Here is a 25946-nt window from a genome sequence, read left to right as displayed (position 1 = left end):
TGAAATTTCTTAGCATTTTATTAATTTATATTTAATTTTGTTTAATTAATTATGCATTAGTATATTAATTAAGTTAAAAAACATTAATTAGACGTTAACTGTTAGTTTTTGACGGAAAATGACCACTTCGATAACGATTTCAAATATTTAGGACCACTTCGATAACGATTTCAAATGTTTTGGACCCGATTTTCAAAAAGTGAATGTTTTGGACCAAATTCGTATTTTGACTATATGTGTATGACCAATTTTGACCTTTACTCTTTTAGATATATCCCGAATAGACTTGATATAGAACACAGTCACAGAAGCCTGAATTTTTTATAGAAACTTCTAAGCCGGTTTCAAGCCAACATAGAAAGCAAATATTGGGTGATTAGGTCGAAGACACATGGAAACACTCTCCACCAATCACAAAAAAAATAGTAGTACATGAAATCTTGCAACTAAATTAAAGAAAATGTGGCTGATGATCTAGTCTTCCTCCTCGCATAGCACACAATGATTATCTCTAGCGTCAAAAGCACCGAATCCGAACAACCTTCAATTCCTGCAGGCCATTCCTCCATGTTGAGTAGATTGACTCTGAGATTTGAAACTTACAAAACAAAGTTAGAACCCAAAAATGCATTTGATTTGTTGAAGAACTGCAGGTTACTCGTGTTTACACACACATGATTCACGGCTAAAATGAGATCCTCAACTGACTCTTCCTCCGAGCTAGGGAAAAACGATCTGCAAACCTTGCTATCCTACTACACCCCTCATACCTTCATTAGTAAATAGCTTCAATAGTCCGGGGGAACATGTTTTTAAGACTCTTACCCAAAATTTTGCTTAGACTCTTGTGAGGCAAATAATATCCCATATTGGAGAATGAACAAGAGTTGCCATGACTTTAACAATGATTTTACACCGACTTTAATCATTTTGATCGGTCCAAAGTCTTTGATATATTCTGCCCCTTCAATCTTCGGGATTAACGTCGCCCAGGTACGGTCGATTTCTCTAGATGACCTACTCGTGTTGGACTAAAAATGTAGCCGTGAGGCAAATAATGCATTTAGCTAATGGTGTAATTAAATATTGTCAGGCTCCTAAAAGATTTTGTTCCACTCATATCTTTCTATTCAAGGAATTCATTAATTAATTTTGTAAAAGGGGATAGGTTATAGCACTTTGTAGCTTATAGACTATTTTCAAAATATGTAGAGATCTCCAAAATGAGCTAATTTCAGAAACAATTAATTATTTAATTTACCGCAAGCCCTAGCTAGCTTGAAGATGTACTGTGCTCCAATTTCACCTCTATTTTCTAGCACCTGGATAATATGTCTTTAAACTAAAGGAAAAATGAAAGAAATCTGGAAATTTCACTGTATAAATCTTGAAGCACTAAACTCATCTTGTTGTTTTTTTTAATTGCTGGGGCTGAAGAAAGAAAGAAAGAACTTATAAGAAAAATCAACCAAAATTTGGATCGCCGATGCATAAATCTGGAGAATGGAGGAAAATATTGTTGTGACTAGCTACTTAAATTTTAAGCTCATTTGCCCTATCTTTACATTTTTAAATAACAAAATCTTAAAATCCAAGAAAACTGTACAATCCAATCACACTACTAGCTCACGAAACCCCAGATATAGTTTGATTAACTTCAATTGTTATTAATTTGATGATAGAATCATAATCAGCAGACGTACTTACCGGTGGAGGATGAAAGAAATATTGTGTGTATGATCAAACGAGCCCGGGAGTTCCCCCAAACACTTCACGAGAGGCAATTGGGGTGGTCGACTCCGAGAAGTGTTTGCAGGGAACTCTAGAGGACGCATGAAATAAAATTGTTGCAACTCAATCATGTTTTTGTTGTCAATTGTAGTGTGGCTTTTAAAGGTTTTTTTGGAGCTCAACATATTCGTTGCTCCGATGCTGTAAACCATGGAATATATCTCTGATCCAGAATGAACCTAGACTCCATTTCATGTCCCAAACATCAGAATCTTATTCAGTTATCATCACGCCCCATTTCACTAGCTTCTTATATATTCCCCCTTACTTTGTTTTCTCTATTTTTTTATTTAATTACTTACTGAATCAAATAGTGCTAATAGATTTATGTTTGCTCTTTATGAGTATGAGTTATGTAGCCTTGCGTAATTGATTTAGGCAGTACAAATTCAACCCAGAAACATTACAAACAATGCAATTATGATTCATAATCAAAATCCAAGCCTCAATTCTCTCATTAATTATATTTTACTACCTCTTTCTAAAAATTCGTCCTTTGTACACAAATCAGCAAATCACAATAGCTAAGTTATATATGTCTCATTTCATTATCGTGTGATTTAAATTACATCCGTAGAATCTAGAAAGAAGAACATTAATGAGAGTGGCAGTATAATCATCTATGCTTATGCAAATGAAGAAGAGAAGAATTATCATTTTAATTCGATAAAACTTCCACACCCTCCCCTTTGTTATGAGGATGTTTTTAAAAGAAAAAAAATAAAAGAAGTCATAATAGCATATAATGTGAAAAACTATTACTAACTTGCAAATTCCTAATTTAATATTTCGCCAATTATGATTCCTCAAATTTTATGGAGTAGTACTTTTACAGTATCCAGGACCAGGAACCACTAATTAATCAATTTATTCGTCTCCAAAAAAGATATATATATTAAAATTAACCACACAAACTAATGCGGCAAAATAAATGTTTCCGATCCGCACAACTTCAAGAGCATCGATACGCCCAAATTTGAAAAAAAAAACAAACTCCCAAATTCAAAATTAACATGAAAAATATCAAATTTGCCCTAAAAATGAAAATATCAAATTTGAGTAAAAAAAATGTCGCAATCCCTACAAAATATAGTAGATCTACCTTTTTCCCTTTGCTAACCTTGAGAGAGAGAGAGTGAGAGAGACCTGATCATGCAGAGAGATGTGTCTGGGGAAGAACTGAATGTAGACGCAATTGTGGGAAACGTGAAGAATCTTGGTGGATGACGCCTGCCCTTTATCCTAATCTCTTCACCTAAATATTAATCTCATAATTCGATTAAGTCTTCATTTTAAGTCCGAGATAATTAATGTGTTGAATCCCTTTTAGTGATAATATTGAAGGAGACTTGATTAATTTAATATAGTACTAGTATAATTGATTGTGAGTTGTCAAGTAGTAGTAAGATATACTGAGATACTAAAGGATAACATATTATATCTGACAGCAAAAGTGATCGAGGGATTCTTCTCTATTATGCACCTTGCCTACAATACTGACCAGATTCTATATTTTCATTGGAAATATCAGATATTGACCATACTGGGATAAATCATATAATAAGAAAATGTATTATTATTATTATTATTATTATTATTATTATTATTATTATTATTTATTAAAATATGCACACATTTTTTTGATACTTTTTATTATTTTTAGTTATTCCTAAAGTATAACTCAGTAGTATAATATATTCACATTTTTATCTATTTAATTTGATTCGAATGATTTTGTATGCAAGTAGTACTCTTTACAACAATTTGACCTTTCAAAAAAAAAATTTACTCATCGAAATAGTTATAAATTAAATAACCAAAACAAGAAAAGTTGAAAGCCTGATAAGAAACTAATTATTAACTCAAATTAAATTGCAACTGTTTCACGTCACATGAATGATAATGGGCCACGAAATCAAGAGTAATGTACTACGTACTATATACTTCACCAATTCTTGTAATATTGTATGTTGTCATTGATGATTGAAAAATATTGCTGTGCTTAATCAGCAATGTTGGTTGCTAAACAACTAAGTATTACAGTAAACAAGTTATCTGTGCTAATTTAACTTGCTAGGATTTATTTGATATAAACCCTAGTATTAATTATTTTGTTGGTATAGTCCAGTTCATTAGTAGAATATATGTGTGCATTCAAACCTATGTTTCAAAAATCAGGTGGGTAAGCAAATGGACCAAGGTATCAAATTCATGATTTACACCATTGATCCAACTAGAATATTATCAAAAAATAAAGTCCTGTTTGTTTTTTAAAAATATAAAAAATGGTTATAATTGGTTTCTAACTGAATCGGGCCGATCACTAGTTTTTACTCCCTCCATCCATAAAAAATAGTCTCATTTTGTCATTTTGGAATGTCCACAAAAGATAGTCTTAGAAAGTTTCAGTCTCATACTTCACGCAATTTTTTCTCTCGATGTCCCTTACTTTACTTACTTTTTCTTCTTTTATATTACTTTACCAATTACTTATTAAACTCTACCGTTCACAAATGAGACAATTTTTTTTAGACGAAAGGAGTATGTTCCAGTTGGACCGGACACATGTCTGTTCACGGCTAAACCAGACGATCCAGTCTGAAATTTAAACACTGATTCAAACATTATCATAATTGATGGCTACGAGAAGACTTCAGTATATTTTGGAACTAATACACATTGCCTAATAGTAGTAATTCATTTGGTTACATTTTTGTCCAAAATCCTTCCCAACTTCTGGAAACTCGGGTCGACCCGGGTGCAACTATATGGAGTATGATACAAATAGGGTAAAGTAGAGCAATTTTATCGTATTTTATTATATGAATTAGTCCAATAAATAAATACTACTACATGATGTATGCAAATAGAGTAAAATTATCATATGAATTAGTCCTATAAATACATGATGTAAATGTGATACAAATACTAGCTAGCTAGCTAGATACACACAAAGCCAAATTTAATCCAAATGACTAAGAAAGAGAATGATGTAGAGGAGTGTCTCGTCTACATTATTCTCTCTTTTACTTTACTTTCAATCTATTCTAACTATTTGTTATAATATTCTCAAAATACGTGAAAAAAGAAATGTGTCACATAAGGAACACAGAGAGTACGTATTCTTAGTATGCTACAATGATATAGTAATCATTCAATCATTCTCAAGCCCCAAATTTTGATCCATCAATTAAAATTCAACAATCAGAAACAAGTTGGAAATATACTGTGAGGCCAAACTTCACAAGGAGTCTATACAATTTAACAACAATTAACAACCATCAACAATTCCGATAAATTTCATATGTTTCAAAATATATAAGTGGAGACAATTATTCATTATGGAAGACACTGATAAAGAAAACGAAATCTATCTGATACAACGTGAAGAGTTTCTGTTTGTTTTTCGACATTATCACAAATTATGAGGCGAAATCTCGCTGCTTTTCTCAGGATTCTATCCTTGTATTTTGTTTTTATAAGTATTTTCACATTCCCAACAGAACCAAGTTATGCCATTTCGTTCTAAAGATAGCAACAAATTTGTTGCTAATTTTCTATCTATCAACAAAAACACTTTATTATAATGGAAATTCAATTTCCTGTATATTTATATAAACACCAACTCAATCGATACAAATCAACATCTTGACTTGAATATTTTACCTAATCAACTGTGAAAATCACAAAAAAGCTTCAGCATTTTTGCATTATGGCTAACAATGGAAGTATTGCAGTCATGTTGTTGGCATTTTGTTTCTTTTCATTTGTCGACAACTCAACTGCAGAGGTTCTTATTCTTATAGCTTAACAAATTTAAAATTTTGTGTTAATATATTTTAAATTATTAATTTGCAGTGGTTAAACCATGGTGGAGCCGTGGAGGAGACCTGAGCAACAGAAGGAGTGAGATCGGAGGAAGTATCAATCCCATCTCCGTTCGCTTAGGGCTGTTGAGACAGAGATGGAAATTGTTGGCCGGATTCCACATAACCGCGACGCCGGCTGTGGCCAACGGAGTAGTCTACTTCCCGTCGTGGAACGGAAATCTTTACGCTGTTGATGCCGCCAACGGAGCGCTGATATGGCAACGGAATATAGGGCAGTGAACATTCGTCAACGTCACGGTGTCACGGGCGACGCCTGTGGTGGCCGACGATCTCCTCATTGTTGGAATCTACGCCCCGGCCTACGTCATCGCTGTCACGCGCTCGGCGGGAACACTTGTCTGGTCTACTCGGCTGGATCCCGGCGTCTGGAACGGTTTACAGAGGGTCAGATGATTCCATGTTAAAACCAGGAAAAATCGTCTTGATGATAGGAAAAAATTGTTCGAGATGTATATATTGTTTTCCGTTCTCTATTTATACTGACAATGAATTTTTATTATATTTGCATATATGTTTCAGTGGATTCTATGTCGGGGTAACGTCTCAGGAAGTGACATTACCGGCGACAAAATGTTGCACTTTCCGAGGAAGCATGGCGAAGATAGACGTAAAAAGTGGAAAAATATTATGGCAAACGTATACCTTACCTGATAACGGCGGTAAACTAGGAGGATACGCTAGCGCGGGCATTTGGGGCAGCAGCCCCTCCATCGAGGCCTCGTGTATGTAGGAACAGGGCAACTTTATATTGCTCCCACCGAGGTTCTTCAGTGTCAGGCTAGGCAGAACAACAGAACAACGCCGCCGAGCAAGCCTGATGAGTGTTTCGGGCATTGATGGCGTTTGATTTGAATAGTGGGAGAATCGTGTGGGCTAGGCAACTAGGTGGTTATGATGTTTTCTACTTCACTTGTTTGGTCCCCAATAACCCCGATTGTCCGCCCGGCCCCAACTTGGATGCCGACTTTGGTGAGGCTCCGATGCAGCTCACCATTTTGTCCAATGGAAGATTGCACGACGTTGTGGTCGCGGTTCAAAAAAGCGGCTTTGCTTGGGCTCTAGATCGCGCCAATGGTGACATAGTGTGGTCCACTGTAAGTCATTAATTATATTTGTGTTGATGAATGTTTTTTGGTGTAAAATGATAACTTAAATACGTGCCATATTATAAGTCTAATTAGCTTCACTAATCACTTAAAAACTACTCCCTATTTTCGGATGGAACTAATAAACTTCTATTAGAATGATGACCATATTTTGTAATTTTTGCTTGTGTTCGGATTACAGAAAGCGGGTCCCGGAGGCCTACAAGGAGGAGGGGTGTGGGGTGCCGCTAGTGACGGATTGCGCGTGTACACGAATATAGTGAATACCAGTAGAGAGCCCTTCACTCTGAACCCGTCTACCCGAAACACTACAGCTGGTGGATGGGTGGCGATGGACGCCAACACTGGGAATATCTTGTGGACCACGGCTGATCCAAGGAACGAAACCGCCCACGGGCCGGTTACCATTGTCAACGGAGTCCTGTTTGCAGGGTCGGTGGCGCCAACAGGCCCCGTTTTTGCAATGGATGCAAGGACAGGGGCTATAATTTGGACATTCGAGACGGGAGCCACCGTGTATGGAGGAGCATCGTCGAGCTACGGATGCATCTTCATTGGGCACGGCTATTCAATAGGTCTCGCGAAGTTCCACCCCACTTGGACCAGCGGCAAATATCTCTTTGCATTGTGCATTCCCTAAAAAATCAGAGTTAGAGGAGTAGTAAACATAAAAAGGTAATAGAAGGGTCAAGATATGTGTGAGGCGGCGCCCAAAGTTCCCCCAAACACTTCACTAGGAAAGGGAACTGTTTTATTACTAGTGAAGTAGTTTGAGGAAACTTCAGTCGAAACCACACCAATCACCAATCACAATGTACTATGTTGTAATAATAATACAAAGGCTTCTTGTTGCCTATATTTATATAGAGGACCTACTAACTCCGTACCAAGAATCAGATCTTTGTCCAAGACACCTAAATAAAATGGCAATATCTGAACCTGGTCACAGATGTGGGTCAAATTATATGATTCAATAATCTTTGGAATTAGTCACTTTTCAAGCTTTAATTACTCTTACTATAATTATGTGTTCATCAAATTCAACTTCCTACACACTCTACTGATTTTACTCGTTTGATGCATGATACTTTATGAATGTTAGTTAACCTAACAACATGATTAATTAATTCTTATGCAATTCAACAAAAATATTTCGTGTTAGATAACAAGGGAGCGAACCATAATAATAATCCACAACAATTTCGTTGATTCTTATGGACTTCTCAGGAAAACAAATGAAGAAATTACTAGTAAGACATGTGGCATTTTAATTTCCATGTGGAACACTGCAATTATTAGCAAATTTGAATTGAAATCTTAAGTGATGAAAAAAATACAAGTTTAGTAACCATTTTGAAACAAATTAAAGTTTAGTAATTTGGTAAAAATATCATAATTTAGCAATATTTTCTAAAATAAACCAAAAAACTAGTATAAATAAAACATTATTACTAGTATTAATTATCTTCCTATCCTAAAATAAAGCTTAAGATAATTCGGAACTCAATAAAAGTCTCGTTTTCCCTGTAACTAGGAAAACATTAGATTCCAACCAACCAAAACAGGGGTTGTTTTAATCAACACATGACATATATTGTCCACAAAAGGAATTTAATCTTACAATTATTTAATTTAATGTACTGATAAGTTTTATCTCCTTCAAAATTCCAGTAAATTAGTAGTATATAAGAAAGAGGGAGACTCTGAACCTGGTCGAAAAAGTAGCCCACATACTTAAAAGGGTATCACCTTTTCCTTCATCCCTAGAATCAAAATACATAGTAGTATTTCTTACAGTTTCAATTGGTATCTTTTCTTATAGTCTAACATGGAAAACACTTGCAAACTCACCATGCTTATAAGCAAACATTTCAAGCACAGTTTAACAAGGGATTTCGGCCTTTAAGATTTACATTGAAAATAAGTACTCCAATGGTATAAACCTTCAGTTTAATTATTCTCGTATTCGACAAAGAATACGAGAATAAAGCCTTAACCAATAGTCTGGGCCAAGAATAAAAGCCTAAAAGAACATGTTAGAGATGCAGAAAATCATTCCTATAAAGAAAATTGCTTTCAATCCGAAATACCAAATCCAGGAGGAATCAGTCAAATTCTTTACATCAAAGCAGATTGTTGTGGTTTTCTTGAAATCTGACGCCTCATGATTCTAAAGCATAAGCTGGCCCTTCACTTAAGCCTATGGCTGGTTCATTTCAATCGAAGGACTTGATCGTGTAGTTTTAGAGATGAATCCTACGATAGGACCACTTGCCAACCAAGGGAGAAATTGAACCTGGTTAAGAATGTAGGTTATGTTATGTTCTGCCATGGAAGCATTTTCACAACTGAATCTGCATAATTGATCCTATCATCCTTTTCCAACTTACTTTCACCAAAACTAAATCATATTTGGAAGAATGATACTCTGATTCACCAAGTGTCTGATTTGATCATAAACACATTATGCAGCATTTGATGATTGGGAAATGCATGGAATCGTAATATTCTGACCTTTTGTGATACCGAATATGATCTGAATGGTTTACACTTCCTACAAAGACTATGCTCCTCTGTTCCATCAACCACTATATATAGAGGTATCAGTTTGAGTTTAGTTATCAAGCAAGTGGAAACTAGTCGTCGGTTTTCCCCCAGAGTTCCCTCTAACGCTTCATTGCATAGTTTCTCGAGAAAGGATAGGCACTGAAGTGTTTGGGGGAACTCCTGGGGCAATCTGATACATATTCAGTGCCACAATGGATTCAGCTTAAAACGACTAATAAATCATCAGGTCTCGACCGGAGTCCTCCCAATCACTTCATTGAGTAGATGAGTAATGCTCGCTGAAGTGTTTGGGGGAACTCCCGTGGCGATCTGATATAAGACAACGGAGAATTAGCATCATACCTTGTTGAGCCTCAAAAATCAGGTATTCAGCTAATTATTTGAGTTCACATTAACTGCATTTGACTGTATGGGATTACATATTTTATCCAGATCATCAACCAAGCACTTTGAGCAGATGAATTGGGAACAGAAAGATGAATACAATTATGTGTTGCAGCAAAGCAAAAAATAAACAAAATGAAGGTTTAGCAAGACTAAAATTGACTACGGAGGCCCTTCCACCATCAGTGGCAAGAATATTCTAACTTACAAACAATAGCTCTAATCATTTGTGGAGCCACTTTAGTAGGATGTCTACTGACAGAGATCCCAAGATTTTACATCTACAAATAAGCATGTTGTCGAAACATTTCTCCGCATACCAAGATTTTAATGTATGATTTATTAACACATTACTTAATCTCAAACTCTGATCATATTTAAGTCACAAACTTTAATTCCATATTTCCCACTCATAGATAGTCGACATAGAGATAATGGATATATCATGATTATCTAATCGAAATTTAGATCGATACTATAGTACTAGTATTTTATTTCACAAAATTAAACATTTTGTCACTCGTACGACCTGCTCAAACAGTGTTAACTGGGCACGTTTACAACACGCAGTTCTCCACCAAGAAAATAAAGCGAATTTTTAAAATATAAGTGTATACAAGCAAAGATCCAATTGTATACCACCAAAAAAAAACAAAGAGATTAGAAATTAAAGTTGAACGAGATATGCTCGGAAGACACTTCGAAGTGAACATGTATAACTATAATCTTTTAATACCATTTCAACTAGGTAAATCCAAAAAATCTAAACACTCTCTAGAAGTCGAGAATTTAATTAGATAATTTTGTTATTTTTATTGTATAAATTGTTAATTTTAACGAAATTTGTACTTTTCTTGTGTATGAATTTAATTAGATAATTTTGTATGCATTAGATCATTGAATAGTGCGAAGTAAAAAATAAATAAAAATTGAAGTCTGTGATTTATAAAAAGGGTGACGTGTGATTAATAAATCTTTAAAGTCGCAAGTCAAATTTATTTATGTCAACTTTTTTGGCTTGGGAGAAAGTAGGCTTTCATAGGAGTTGTATTTTTCAACAATTAATAATTCAATTTTTCCCATTAGAAAACTTCAACATTGTAGAAAAAAAATACTCTCTCTCCGCCAAAGTAATTGTCACTCTTTTTTTATTTCAGTACATTCCAAATAATTGTGACACTTCATTTTTACTATATATAGTAAGTAGGTCTCATTTCCACTAACTCACTTCACTCACATTTATTTATAAAATCAATATAAAAAATGCATCTCGCATTCCACTAACTTTTTCAACCAACTTTCCTTTACATTTCTTAAAACTCATGCCCACAAGTATAATTTTACGGAGGGAGTAGATCAAACGACGAAGACTACACGTTTGTACTGTACTTTCCCTAATCAAAGAGGCAAAAAACAGTAGTCAAAGGCCCAAAGCCATTAATTACTTTGTCAACTTTGATAGAGGAAAACTTTTTTGGTACTAGTATTTATTGTTTTTAAAATAATCAGCACATTAACATATTAACATGAAAAAAAGAAAAAAACTAATTTGACTAAAGAAAATTGATGCTAAATCTCGAGTAATAATTTGCCTCAAATAATTTTTTTGACGTTCTCTATGATATTTATGAAGGATTTCTGTTAGTTTTGCGACTTTATCACCAGTTATGAGGCGAAATCTCGCTGGTTTTTTCAAGATTACATCACAATATTGTCCTTCTGTCTGCGAATAAGAGTCTCATTCTCTTCCTGTATGGATTTTAGTAAATAATACTCCCTCCGTCCCACAAAGATAGTCCCACTTTGACTCGGCACAGGTTTTAAGATATGTAATGGAAAGTGAGTTGAAAAAGTTGGTGGATGTGGATCCTACTTTTAAAGTATTAGTTTTATAATAAAGTGTGAGTAGGAATGAGTTAATGGAATATGGAGTCCACTACCAAAAATGGTAAAAAGTGAAATGAGACAAACTTTGTGGGACGGACAGAAATGGAAAAATGGGATAATCTTTGTGGGACGGAGGGAGTAAAAAAAAGTGGCTGGAAGAAAGTTAGTGGAATAATATGAGTCACACTTGTATATATTAGTTTTAAATGATACTATGTGAATGGAATGAGTTGGTGGAACGTGAAGTTTTTTTACCATTTATGATAATTATGAAATGAGACTACTATTCATAGATGGAACAAAATGGAAAAATGAGATTCTCATTCGCGAACTGAGCGAGTATAATTTTAAAATTCTTATTTCGGTCACTTTCTCAATTGAAACACGTTTTGCCGTTTCGTTCTAAAGATAGCAACTAATTTGTTGCTAAGTTGCTATCTAGCAAGAAATACACTTTATTATAAAGAAATTTTTCCTGTATATTTATCAAAATTAATATATAAACACCAACTCAATCGGGAAAATCAACTTCTTGACTTGAATATTCCACCTAATATTTATCAACTGTATTAATTGCAAAAAAAAAAAATTCTAACATTGTAGGCCTTTCCATCGCCAAATTATGGCTAACCATGGAAGTAATGCAATTTTTGTGTTGGCGTTGTGTTTCATTTCATTTGCCGACAACTCAACTGCGGAGGTTATTATAGCTAATTTTTAATTTTTATTGTCTTTGTATGTATACTTAGATTTTTACTTTTTTTTTAAAGTGAAGCTTTGGCAAATTATTTGCAGTGGTTAACCCATGGAAGAGACATCAGCAACAGAAGGAGTGAGATTGGAGGAAGTATCAATCCGATCTCCGTTCGACTAGGGCTGTTGAGACAGAGATGGAAATTCTTGGCCGGATTCGACATAACGGCAACGCCGTCGGTGGCCAACGGTGTAGTCTACTTCCCGTCGTGGAACGGCAATCTTTACGCCGTTAACGCTGCCAACGGGGCGCTGATATGGCAACGTAATATAGGGCAGTTGACAGGGATACCTCCGACAGGAACATCCGTCAACGTCACGGTGTCGCGTTCGACGCCTGTGGTGGCTGACGATCTCCTCATTGTTGGAATCTATGGCCCGGCCTACGTAGTCGCGGTCACGCGCTCCACGGGAACACTTGTCTGGTCTACTCGGGTCGATCCGACCCCCTTGGCCCTCGTTACGGCATCCGGAACAGTTTATAGAGGGTTTGTTCAATTCTAACTCCATTTCATGTATTTCCATCTTAAAACCAATTAGTGATAGACTGATAGTAAGAATAGTTTGGAATTTATATATTGGTTTCATTTTTGTGTTTGTACTGATAGAGGATCTTTGTTATATTTACGTACATGTTTCAGTGGATTTTATGTGGGAGTATCGTCTCTGGAAGTAACATTACCGGCGTCGAGATGTTGCACTTTCCGAGGAAGCCTAGTGAAGATAGATGTAAAAAGTGGAAAAATATTATGGCAAACGTATACCTTACCTGACAACGGCGGGAAACTAGGAGGATATGCCGGCGCTGCCATTTGGGGCAGCAGCCCCTCCATTGACACAAGGCGTGGCCTCGTGTACGTGGGAACTGGGCAACTGTATATTGCTCCGACTGAGGTTCTTCAGTGTCAAGCTAGGCAGAACAACAGAACGACGCCGCCGAGCAAGCCCGATGAGTGCTTCGGGCCGGATATACATTTTGATTCATTGATGGCGTTTGATTTGAATAGTGGGAGAATTGCATGGGCTAGGCAACTGGGTGGTTATGATGTTTTCTACTTCACATGTTTGGTCCCCAACAGCCCCGATTGTCCGACCGGCCCCAACTTGGATGCCGACTTTGGTGAGGCTCCGATGCAGCTCACCATTTTGTCCAATGGAAGATTGCGTGACGTTGTGGTCGCGGTTCAAAAAAGCGGCTTTGCTTGGGCTCTAGATCGCGCCAATGGTGACATCGTGTGGTCCGTTGTAAGTCAATAATTATATTTGTGTTGATAGACGATAATTGGTGTAAAAAGATAACTGAAACTACTATATACTCAAGTCTCGTGAGTTACTTCATTTATCACCTATTGATTTTAAGATAAAACCTCGTAAACTTCTATCACATTGACTATATTTATAATTCTTGCTTGTATTTTTAAATATACAGAAAGCGGGCCCTGGAGGACTAGAAGGAGGAGGGGTGTGGGGTGCAGCTACCGATGGATCGCGCGTGTATACGAATATAGTGAATTCCAACAATGAGCCCTTCACTCTGAAGCCGTCTACCCGAAACACCACGGCGGGTGGATGGGTAGCGATGGATGCCAACACTGGGAAAATCCTATGGACCACGGCTAATCCGAGCAACGAAACTGCCCACGGGCCAGTCACAATTGTCAACGGAGTCCTATTTGCAGGCTCGGTGGCACCAACAGGGCCCGTCTATGCAATGGATGCAAGGACAGGGGCTATAATCTGGACATTCGAGACGGGAGCCACCGTGTATGGAGGAGCGTCATCAAGCTACGGCTGCATCTTCATCGGGCACGGCTATACAATAGGTCTCGCGAGGTTCCACCCCACTTGGACCAGCGGCAAGTATCTCTTTGCCTTGTGCATTCCCTAAAGAATTAGAATTAGATAATAAAGGATAAAGAAAATAAATACTCAAAATATATGTGAGGCGGCGCCCGAAGTTCCCCCAAACACTTCACTAGGAAATGGAACTGTTTTATTACTTGTGAAGTAGTTTGAGGAAACTTCAGTCGAAACCACACCAATCACCAATCACAATGTACTATGTTGTTATAATAGTAATACAAATGACTCTTGTTGCCTATATTTATATATATAGGGGGCCTAACTCCGTACCAAGAATCAAACATGTGAAGCTTTTTTTTTTGTCCTAATTAAAATGGCAGTTTCTGAACCTGGTCACAAATATGGGTCATATTATATGATTTAACAATCTATTTGAATTAGTCCCTTCAAAGAATCTTCGATCCTTCAGTTTTCTAGCTCTGTCGCCAACTATTTCCATGTGTTCACCAAACTCAACATCATACACACTCTACTGAGGAACGATGCACGCTTTTACTCGATCGTGTGATGCATGATTATAAATTATACTACTAAACCTTTCAACAAAATTAATTCTCCTACTACTACAATTTAACAGCATATTTCGTTCTAGATATATAGATTAAAGAGTCGACTACGTACATTATCGTGAAAAAAGTTGACAACTGCATCATGAAACTAATAAAAACTACAAATAAAAATGTGAGCTTAAGCTTAGTGAATTTTGTAATATAAATCCTTACAATGGCAATTGGCTAGTTTGACAATAAAAATGTGATCTTATACTGTTTTCCAAGTAATAGAAAAAGAGTGAGAAATGATCTGTCAAAAGGGAAATGGGTCCAAATTCAGTTGAGTTGAAGTGCCCCTTGCTAAAATGTGAACAGCGAAAAAAAAAAGAAACTTAAATATGGCAAAATGTACATTGGAATATGGAGTAGATTATATATATACGAAAATACAATATAGATTTTTACATGTTAGCTGCTCATCATAATGTCAGAGAATTCAAATAATTTCAATTCGGTGGGAATGTGGGATGAAATAATTAAGCCAGCCATTCCAAAAAAAATACATTTGTAATAGAATGCACTACTGCTCATTAGTGTAGTTATTTTTATCTTCTAAAGAGGGCCGATCAATAATGGTTCCCCATCTAAACCCATGGTGACTCGAATCCTTGACCTCTTAAAGGAGAAATGTCTTACCAACTAATCCGGACTTCACAGTACATTAGTTTAGTTCATATTATAATTGAACTTTGACGTAAGGGGGTTTCCATGAATCGAATACTACTATAAGTATTACTCAGTAATATAGTAGACATGATACTGAAAGGAATTCAGTCTTACCATTATTTATTGTACTGATAATTTTCTTCCCCTTTTTAATTTTAGTAGTACTAATTTGCTTATACAAAGTATCCAGTAAACTAGTAGTGAGAGTCTGAACCTGGTCGAGAAAGTAGCCCATATACAAAAAAGGGTACCACCTTTTCCCTCATCCATGGAATCAAAAGACATTCTCCATTTCTTACTTGGTATCTTTTCTTTTAGTCCAACATGGAAAAACACTTCAAATAACTTGCAAGTTTAGATAATTAATGTTGTGATTTATGGTGTAAAATATTCGGGCCGGGCTGGGCCGCCAGCGCTGTACTACTGACCCAAAACAGTTATCATCTACAATTTACATGCAAAGTCACCATGTACATGCTATAAACAAACATTTCAAGAACAGTTCAACAAAGGAATTTGGCCGTGGGATTGACATAAAAAATAAAGCCTGAAAGAACATTTTAGAGATGCAAAAATAAATCCCAGATCAAGTAACTACAAATTTAAGTTTGTCATATCGAAAGTTTTCCTAGAAAGAAAGTTGTAATCAAAATTACCAACTCATGTAGCAATCATTCAATTTCTTTACATGAATGCAGATTGATGTGGTTTTCTTGAAATCTGACGCCTCATGATTCTAAAGCATAAGCTAGCAAAATGGCCCTTCGCTTAAGCTTATGGTTGGTGCATCCTGATCTAAGGACTTGACCACGTAGTTTTAGAGATAAATCCTCGATAGGACCACTTGTCAACCATGAAAACAAGGTAAATACATGGGAGATATTGAACCTGGTTAAGAATGTAGGTTATGTTATGCCATGGAATCATTTTCATAACTGAATCTGCACAATTGATCCTATCATCCTTTCCAACTTACTTTCACCAAAACTAAATCATATTCCGAGGACTGATACTCTGATTCACCAAGTGTCTGATTTTATCATAAAAACATTTTGCAGCATTTGATGATATTACAAGTTGGGAGATGAAAGGAATCGTAATATTCTGACCTTTTGCGATACCAACCAAATATGCTCTGGACCTTCTGGGTACTTCTGTGTCTGATATGCATTTCCTACAAAGACTCCGTTCCTCTGCTCCATCGCCAACTATATATAGAGGTATCAGTTTGAGTTCAATCATCAAACAAGTGGAAAGTACTCATCAGTTTTCCCCTAGAGTTCCCTCCAACGCTTCATTGCATAGTTTCTTGAGAAAGGATGGACACTGAAGTGTTTGGGGGAACTCCGGGGGCGATCTGATATCAGGAATAAAGAGTGCACAGATTTTATGCATTTGGGGATACCTGAAAAGGGTCATCTTAGGAAAAAAGAAAGAAAACAGGCAATTCAAGTCCAATGCATCAGCATAGTAATAATGCCGGTGCGGGAACGGACTCAGCTTCAAACAACTGATAAATCATCAGGTCTCGACCAGAGTCCTCCCAATCGCTTCATTGAGTATTTTCTGGGATGAGTTATGCTCGCTGAAGTGTTTGGGGGAACTCTTGTGGTGATCTGATATAAGACAACAGAGAATTAGCATTATACCTTGTCGAGCCTCAAGGTGCACTTAAATCAGGTATTCAGCTTGTGAGTTTACATTAACTGCATATGACTGTTGCACAGTTTCTTACTGTCTACATGAGATTGCGTATATATCCCACCTTTATCAGGTGATCTACCAAGCACTTTGAGCCGCAAGATTGGGAGCAGAAAGAAGGTAACAGCACATGCAGGGTTACATGAGAGTCGTGACATTGCGAAAAATGGTGAACTCCCTTGTCATGGTCAAATTTATTCTCAAGTCCAACAGACAAATCACAAATAGATCGCTCAGGTAAAAAAAGTTCAGTTAAAGCCCAACTGACGGATAAGTTCGTCTTCTAGAGATGCTACAAATGACATGATTTGCCATACTTGATGAACAAGAGAACTATGAGAGGCTATTAAATGCAAAATGTGTATAATGTTAGACAAACGGTCAAATATGAGAAAAGAAAACTAAAGGGAAGTATATGTAGAAAATATGGATTTCTGGAAAAATGCTAGTATTTCATACTGTCCAAGATATGACAAACAGTAACTACTCAGCATCATATGTTGAGCTAAATCTTCAAATAGAGGTAAACAAAGTAATGGGATGGAACTAAAAATTATTAACACATAATTAACTAAGTGCAGAGATTAATGCTCTTACCTGCAATTTCTCTCAAGGAAGACATGGATCTATCAATTTTGGTTCATTATTAGCCATTAGAATGAGCCAGCTTGCGAACTCTTGGTGATGAAATCAGTTCCCCACCAATGGAAGATGGCAAAGAATGACGTCTGGTTGGAGCATTGCTTCCAGTTGCATCTTGTTCAAACCTTGGGGAGACTTGAGCTCTCACCTTTGCCTGGGGAGACATTAGAATGCAGTTTTTTTTCCATGTAACTTGGAACCCTTCTCACACTCTCAAGGGGTTCCATCATTATTATCCATTTAACTGGTAAATCAATCGTCTGGCTGGATTTGTAGTTTCACTGCTAATCTCTTCATCCCTGAAGTCCTTTTCTAATAGAAGAATATCTTGGCTTTTGTTAGAGGTAACTTTTGCTTCTAGCTCGGCTAAATCCTCCACTAATTTACCAGTTGAAGAGTTATGTCTGCACTGAGGGTATAGGGGCTGTAGATCTTAAAGGCTTCCTTTAATGTCTTCTGGTTTTGCTTACATAAGTTTCTTAAATACGTATATCACCTATGGTTTATTGAACTTTGACACCGGGCTTAGCTTTTCGGTTGTCAAATTGTGGATGCTCCTGAGCAGAAACTTTAGCTGGCTTCTACTTGCAGATCTCTACAAGTACAATGTACTTCCACAGTTAAAATAGAAAACATAGTAAGATTCATATATTATGTTAATATAACAGAGACAGCAGAGTTAAGATTCTTTCAATTTACTACATATACCTCAAAAATGTGATTCAAAAACCAAAATACACACAACATAGACAGTGCAGAGTTAAGATTCTTTCAATAGAGGAAACAAAAGCTGATGCATCTGGTTTGTATAATCACAATTAAGAGAAAGATTCTCCAAAACCCAAATGATCACACCTAGGAACATTACTGTACACGTATATGTCTCACGAATGATAGGTGCAATTAGGGGGAGTGGGAAGGAGATAAAAAATATGAACAGAAAATACATATTGAAACTTACAGAAAGCTCTCTTCGTGTCAACAGACTAGAATTGGATTCTTTTTTACCAAAAGTAATGCCCTTGAGGAGGCTGGTATCCTTCAAAACCTGTACTAATTCAAAATTTTGAAAATGTCATAACCAACACCATCTCCAGATTGAGCTATAAAACATGTAATTCATTGATTCCGCATTTACAAATTGCATCCTATTGCACTTAACTCCCACAACCAAAATGAAGGTTTAGCATAACCAAAACCGACTACGGAGGCCACCACCATCAGAGAACATAATTAACAAAGCATGTTCATCACCAGAAATATTATAAGCAAAAATATTACTCCACTTAACAGTTCAAATATTGCAAGAAAATCCCTAACTAACAAACAAAAGCTTCAATCATTTGTGTGTGGAGCTACTTTAGTAACATGTCTACTGAGATGAGAGAGATCCCAAGATTTTACATCTACAAATGAGTTCATGTTGAGGAAACATTTCTCCATATAGGCGACAAAAAATGGTCTCCTTTAATCATACAAGCACCCACCAAATAAAACCAAAAAGGAAGTGGGGAAAGTGAAAGCAAATAACATCCCACCAAAATTATATACATGAAGAATCAATAATTGCTCAAAACCCATGCAGGAATTTAACTCCAATTTTCAATTTAAACATCAAACTTGCAAAATATCCGACCTAAACACAATAATTGCAACAAATTACCATTTAAATTGATCTTCAACACCCTCAAATAGAAATTAATTAATTGTAATAAAATGAATGAAAGAATAGGAAGACGGCCGGCCTGACTATCTCAAATTATTTGGGCCGGGTTAGCTCTTCACCAAATTACTACAGACCTTGACCCAAAATCAATTGCATACATTATTTACTTGTCGACCTAATAAATTGAAGTTCAACTGTATTTGATATGTATTGGGTTTCATAAATATATACTCTCTCTATGCCCTAAAAATAGAAACTGAAACAACGAAGATTTTGGAGAGAGAGAAATAAAAGTGTGTTAAGGTTTCACCTCTTTAAAGAGAAGAAAATATTTTTATTTTTAAAAGACGAACAAAAAGAAAAAAAAAATTATTTTAAATTAATAAATACTCTCTTAATTACATATGACTACAACTTGCAATTAATCCTAAGAACGGGTATTAGGTTGCTCTTTCCTAACTCGAACACTGCGTAGGAGCGATAGATTAATTAAGATCCAATCGTGAAATTACTTCCGACTAAGTTGTGTTTAATGACCACTAACTACAAAGTACATAAATTTATATTGCCAGCTGCGTTTTTAGGCATATAGTATATATTTTTAGACAGACATGTAGCTGAGATTTTTATATCTAGGTATCCATATATACATGGAAAATTCATTTCCAGGGAAAAATCGTTCATATTTTTTTCCTTGAAAGCAAACCGATAGTGGTGGTACAGGTACACTATATCAAAACCATTGGTTTTTAGAAAGAAAACCTCACATTAATTTATTATGTCATAGTACAATTTTGATTATAATTGAAGCATTATAGCATTTGAGAACGCCTCATAAATTTAAGAGCAATGATAAACAATGATAAACAACCAAATTTTATACAACCAAAACAATATTATATTAGCTATTTTGATGTGTTAATTAAATATTAAAATAATAAATATAGTTAGTTAACAAATTAAAAATAATTTATTAGTCTTTGGCCTCATTTTCAATTTTTATTTTTATATTTGAATTATTTCTCTATTATTTTTTAAATTTGAATTAAAGTATGCATTAATTACATTTTATGGTTCAAAAAAAATTTAAAAATTATACACAAATACCGTAATATTATGCACGTTCCCTATACTATATATATGTCTATACTTTTTAATTAAATGTCTATATACATTACTTTTTCTCCCAAATAAATCAATTTTTGGTTGTACAAAATTTGGTTGCATAGACTTATTGTAAATTTAAATTTTTAAAATTTGATTTGTGAATTTTAGAACGTCGTTCCAAATCCTAAAGTTTGACTGGCTCCAACAAGTAGTAGCAAAGCTACCCTGCTATTTAAAGCAAGAACAAAAAAGTCTGCTTAATTAATTTAATAAGAAAAATACTTGAGAAATCGAAAAATAAATTAACAAATTGTCAATAAGATACGGAATCCATATGCACGACAAATTAAGCGTAATTGACTTGGTCAATGACTAATTTTTAAGCAATAAATTGACAACTCATTTTCCAAATCCATACCGATTTCTATACAAACAAAGCGACGATTAAACAATAGTATAATTATAACGAAATTTCCACATTAATAAAAAAGAAGTTAATACCGAAAAACAATATGATATTCAGCCACTAGATATATATATGCAAGTATTTCAAATGGTCACCGCTGTAAATTTTGTTTTTATATTGTTTGATAATATAAAGAATAATTGCAGCTATAACAAAACAGAGAGACAAAAACAAATGACCATGCATATTCGAAATTAGGTGAGACTAACACATCAAACCAAGATTTGTGAGGTTGATAGATTATACTCTTTTGCCTTTAGATTTTAGACACCACCGACGAAATTTTAAATATGAATGTATACAAATCTTCACATGGGAATTAGGTAACATGCATTGCTTACTTAGTTCTACTTCTAGTAACTATTGTATCAATCGGGATATTAAATACTCCATATGCAGTCCTAGAATCACTAGAATTATTGAATTTTGTAACTTGCATATATAACATCTAGAATCACTAAAATTCGGCCCTTTTTCCCTATGTTTCTCACTGTGCAGCATTAATTGTTGTCTAGCTGAATCTGTCACATTATTCTGTAATCAATAGTTAGGATTTAAGAGTTTAGTATACTGTTAGGACTTAGAAAGTCAGAATAAAGTATGTGTATTGATTTAAGTTGAAGTTTAGTATGTTGATCAAAATTCACTCAGTTGTCACCTCTGCCCAAGTCAAAAGAACAAAAATCATGTACGCAAATACTTTAGGATGTGGTACTAAAAATTGGAAAAGCACCGAGCTTTCTTTGAAGCACTTATTGATAATGATAGAATGCATATATTATAATGATAGAAAATCACGCACAACCACTAAATGTAATTATGGCACCTAGACATCGCAACATTTATTATTGTGAATAGTATAACAATATATAATAGTAATAGTACTATACATCATTATTTTATATTTTCATGTAGTGCGAGTAATCAACAAATTTATGTGAATTAGTACTTATTATGGAAAATTCTCCTTCAATTATTAAATCAATTTGTGAATAAATTACTCTACCTTTTAAAATTTTGAAACTTTACACCTATAAGTTACTTTTACAAGTCCTTTTGTGCTGAATGGTCTTGTCGGTCACGAAGCCAAGAGAGCGACAATTTAATCTTATAATTATTACAATTAAATCACACACATATAATTTAGAATGGACGTAAAGATCTAGTAATTGAAATTGAAAACGACAATTTGATCTCGACATCTCTAACTAATTATTCTTCTATCACATTCCCACCCACCCCCCTAAAACCCTCCACCCCACCCATCACGAGAAGCCCACGTGCCCTGTCCCATTCGACGGCGAATACTCTTCCCCTGCATGCAGCTCCACCAAACCCCGCAGTCAAACCCCTCCAACGACGCCGTTTAATTCCGAGCTCCCTTGACTTCCTCATTACTTCACGGCTGCGCTTCCTTAATATCGTAGCCCGCGCCGCGCTGGACCACCGCATTTATATAGTAGTTTTATATAGTTAACTGCATCAGCATGGCCTCCAGTCTCTATATTTTTATAAGCAATACGAAAAAACTAAATAAATAATGAAATAACTGAATCTTGTGTGAATTAAAAGACATCTGACTTGACTTTGGCTTACTTTAGGAAATTGTCAGCTTCAGATCTCAGACTGAACATGAATTTAATTCTAAATCCTTTGCATTGAATCATCCCCAACTTCCACCAGTTTCCTGACATTTTTCCCTCTCATACTCATTTTGCTGCTGCACTTTTCTCTTTTCATTGTACAACTAGCACCCAAAAAAGGGAAGTCACTTTATTACAAACCTCTTTCTTGCATCTAACTTTTATGAGATGAGATGCTCAGGTGAAATCGCAGCCACCCTTTTCCTTTTATGATTTGTGATTGATTTGATAGAGAGAGTGATTCAACGATGGAGAAGTATTCATGGATTCCACTCTGTTTCTTGATTCTCGCCACATTCCCGTTTTCGAATGCTCAATTAGTCCCAACAGAGACCAGAATCCTGTTCCAAATCCAGCAGCTTCTAGAATACCCACAATCTCTACACACATGGAACAACTGGACCAACTTCTGCTTCCTCCCTCCCACCCCAACCCTCACAATCGTCTGCTCCGACAATCACATCACTGAGCTCACCATTGTCGGAAACAGAACCTCCCCTTCCCACGTCCCCAACCTATCCCCTTCAAACACCGCCGCCGCCTCTCACCACACTCTCTCCCCCAGATTCTCCACCGATTCCTTCTTCACCGTCTTGACAAAGCTCTCAAACCTCAAGAAACTCTCTCTAGTCTCACTAGGCCTGTGGGGCCCGCTTCCCCCCAAAGTCAACCGCTTCCGGTCTCTTGAAGCTCTCAACATCAGCTCCAACTTCATCTCCGGCGAACTGCCCACCTCTGTTTCGACTTATCCGAGGTTGAAAAGCCTAGTCTTGAGTGATAATCTGCTCAATGGGAGTGTTCCTGATCTAGCTACTTTATCCTCTCTTGAAGAGCTTGATTTGAGAAACAACTATTTTGGGCCTAAGTTTCCATCACTAGGAAACAATCTAGCATTCATCAATCTTGCTAACAACTCTCTGAGATCTGAAATCCCTCAGGATTTGAAGAAGTTGAGCAAGCTTCAATATCTCGATGCTTCGTCTAATAAGCTCGTTGGCCCGATTCCTTCGTTTTTGTTTTCGTTGCCGTTGATTGAGCACATTGGTCTATCCAAGAACCAGTTGAGTGGGGCATTCCCACCCAATGCTTCTTGCAGTGGTAATCTTAGTTTTGTGGATGTTTCGAGTAATCTTTTGATTGGGAGGTTGCCTTCTTGTCTTGCTGCCAACGTCCGGAACAGAACGGTTGTAATAATGTGGAACTGTCTGTCGAATACGACGTCCAAGTATCAGAGACCGTCTGCTTTCTGCCGGAAAGATGCACTTGCAGTTATGCCTATTGTGAAGAGGAAGGAAGAAGAAGAATCTACCTTGAAATTAGGCATTGTGCTTGGAGTAATTGGTGCAATTGTGGCGATATTGGGTGTTTTGGGGCTGTTGATTATTGTTATTTACCGAAGGCTGCAGATGAAAGGGCTTAATGAATTCAGAAGTGAGAGTTTTGTGATGGAGAAAGGCTCTCCTTTGGGAAGTAAGCATCAATCATAGTAAAATGAATTGTGTTTAAGTCCTTTTTTTGATCTATGAAATGAGTTTGGTGTTTGCACCTTTGATCAGGGCATGTTCCACAGCCGATGAGGATGACTTCGATAGGGCTGCCCCCGTACCATGTGTTCACACTCGAGGATATGGAGGAGGCGACGAACGATTTCGATCCATCCAATCTAGTGGGTGAAGGACAGGTATGTGTATATATTTTGCTCTGTTTCTCTCTGTTTTGGTGTTGAATAATACTGTAGTAGTATGAATGTTTGAAATGTGGGTGATCAGCTATACAAAGGAAGGCTGAGAGATGGGTCTGTGGTGCTTGTGAAATGCCTGAAGCTGAAACAGAAGCATTCTCCTCAAGCTCTGCAGCACCACATGGAGGTGATATCCAAGCTGAGGCACCGGCATTTGGTGAGCGTGCTAGGCCACTGCATCGTCCCTTACCACGACCATCCCAGCTCCGCCACCACTGTCTTCATCGTGCTTGAAAACATGTCCAACGCCTCACTACGAGACCACCTCATCGGTACACCACCTATAATTGGCACTATGTGTCCTATCACGGGACTTATACAGTGGTTCCAGTTCTTGCTCATCAGCTAACTTCGTTTTTTCTCAATAACAGATTGGAGAAAGAGAGAAGCGCTGAAATGGCCACAGAGAATGGGCATCACGATGGGCGTAGCGAGAGGTATACAATACCTGCACACGGGCGGGATTGTTGGGAACGACATCAAAATCGACACCATTCTGTTAGACGAGAGCCTCACTGCAAGAATCAGTAGCTACAACATAACCATACCATCTAAGGTAAAAAGACAGAATGATGCATCATGCATTATGTACAAACTCAAGAATCAAACTAAAACTTCTTGCTTTCATCAGGTGGGTGCGGAAAGCCCTCTGCACGGATCAGATGAGTCGAACACGAACACAGAAAGCAGCAGCCAAAATCCAGAAAAGGAAGATATATATAGGCTGGGAGCTATTCTTGTTGCAGTCATCACCGGTAGACCTATAGACTCTCAGAGTGAACTACAAGACCTTAAATTTCAGGTATACATAAAATATGTACTTAGCATTCTTACTACATTACCTTAAACTGAACACAATGTTACTTACATAAATTGATGGTTGCAGTTGGAGAGGAGCTTGGCAGAGTCACCATCGAAGCTACGAGACCTGATCGATCCGTCGATGAGGGGAACCTTTGCATATGAATCATTAAAAACAGTGGTGCAGATCACCGTAAACTGCTTGAGCAAAGACGCGATGGCACGACCGACTGTGGAGGATGTGCTGTGGCATATGCAGTATTCTGTGCAGGTTCAAGAAGGATGGACTAACAGTGGCAACCTTAGTGGCAATCTTAGTGGAAACCTTACTAACAGAATCTGATTTATGCCAATCATTGCTTTGATGCTTGTCATAATCAGATCTCAACTAGCAAATTTGATGATCAAACTTTGTAAAAATTTCTCTGTTTTTCCCATCATGAGTTCATGACTAAAACTTAAAATGCAAAATTGAGGGGTAAATTGTCACCTCTCTATGTATACTGCACAATTAGCTTGCTGAGACTATACTCAATTCACAACTTCTGTAAGGGGGAAATTTTAACTTATTTCATCTCATTACTTGAATTTCCACCTTCAAATGTATCGATGTTGCATAAATAAACACACAACTTTTGTCTGGACACATTTTGGATGCGATTATAGTAACGAATTGTCTTTTTCTAAATATGTGGCAAAATAATTTGGGCATTAATAAGG

The 25946-nt window shown here is 36.5% G+C and overlaps 2 protein-coding genes and 2 pseudogenes across 4 annotated transcripts; 3 read left to right on the top strand and 1 right to left on the bottom strand.

The window, feature by feature from the left end:
- The first annotated feature begins 5503 nt into the window (after nt 1-5503).
- On the top strand, nt 5504-7599 carry LOC125206519 (uncharacterized; annotated as a pseudogene). The gene is made up of 4 exons (XR_016132253.1): nt 5504-5580; nt 5660-6065; nt 6201-6775; nt 6969-7599. The product of XR_016132253.1 is annotated as an uncharacterized LOC125206519 (transcript).
- A 4555-nt stretch (nt 7600-12154) lies between these two features.
- On the top strand, nt 12155-14488 carry LOC125203349 (uncharacterized). Its single transcript, XM_048101673.2, has 4 exons — nt 12155-12326; nt 12422-12867; nt 13021-13624; nt 13809-14488. The coding sequence occupies exons 1-4, from the start codon at nt 12249-12251 to the stop codon at nt 14265-14267; spliced, it is 1587 nt and encodes a 528-aa protein (XP_047957630.1). The 5' UTR covers nt 12155-12248; the 3' UTR covers nt 14268-14488.
- A 114-nt stretch (nt 14489-14602) lies between these two features.
- On the bottom strand, nt 14603-19245 carry LOC148923395 (uncharacterized; annotated as a pseudogene). The gene is made up of 5 exons (XR_016132881.1): nt 19162-19245; nt 18764-18850; nt 16865-18383; nt 16569-16667; nt 14603-16347 (listed from the first exon to the last, which is right to left on the bottom strand). The product of XR_016132881.1 is annotated as an uncharacterized LOC148923395 (transcript).
- A 3382-nt stretch (nt 19246-22627) lies between these two features.
- On the top strand, nt 22628-25808 carry LOC125203718 (Leucine-rich repeat protein kinase family protein). The gene is made up of 6 exons (XM_048102137.2): nt 22628-24154; nt 24241-24365; nt 24454-24697; nt 24797-24981; nt 25057-25227; nt 25312-25808. Exons 1-6 carry the CDS (start codon nt 22933-22935, stop codon nt 25567-25569), a joined length of 2205 nt encoding a protein of 734 aa, XP_047958094.1. The 5' UTR covers nt 22628-22932; the 3' UTR covers nt 25570-25808.
- The last annotated feature ends 138 nt before the right edge of the window (nt 25809-25946 follow it).

This window comes from Salvia hispanica, chromosome 6, assembly GCF_029641045.1.
Source record: "Salvia hispanica isolate PSC_SH4W2 chromosome 6, Shi_PSC_v1, whole genome shotgun sequence".
NCBI lineage: Eukaryota > Viridiplantae > Streptophyta > Magnoliopsida > Lamiales > Lamiaceae > Salvia > Salvia hispanica.
Note: the sequence above shows the minus strand (reverse complement) of the source record. Positions and strands in the feature narration are given on the sequence as shown.

What these genes read in the sequence shown, in the direction of transcription:
- LOC125203349 (XM_048101673.2), top strand. Translation starts at nt 12,249, where the DNA reads ATGGCTAACCATGGAAGTAATGCAATTTTTGTGTTGGCGTTGTGTTTC. An exon ending in CCGACAACTCAACTGCGGAG is followed by an intron (nt 12,327 to 12,421) that starts GTTATTATAGCT and finishes AATTATTTGCAG; the next exon opens with TGGTTAACCCATGGAAGAGA. An exon ending in TCCGGAACAGTTTATAGAGG is followed by an intron (nt 12,868 to 13,020) that starts GTTTGTTCAATT and finishes TACATGTTTCAG; the next exon opens with TGGATTTTATGTGGGAGTAT.
- LOC125203718 (XM_048102137.2), top strand. Translation starts at nt 22,933, where the DNA reads ATGGAGAAGTATTCATGGATTCCACTCTGTTTCTTGATTCTCGCCACA. An exon ending in ACTACGAGACCACCTCATCG is followed by an intron (nt 24,698 to 24,796) that starts GTACACCACCTA and finishes TCTCAATAACAG; the next exon opens with ATTGGAGAAAGAGAGAAGCG. An exon ending in TACAAGACCTTAAATTTCAG is followed by an intron (nt 25,228 to 25,311) that starts GTATACATAAAA and finishes TGATGGTTGCAG; the next exon opens with TTGGAGAGGAGCTTGGCAGA.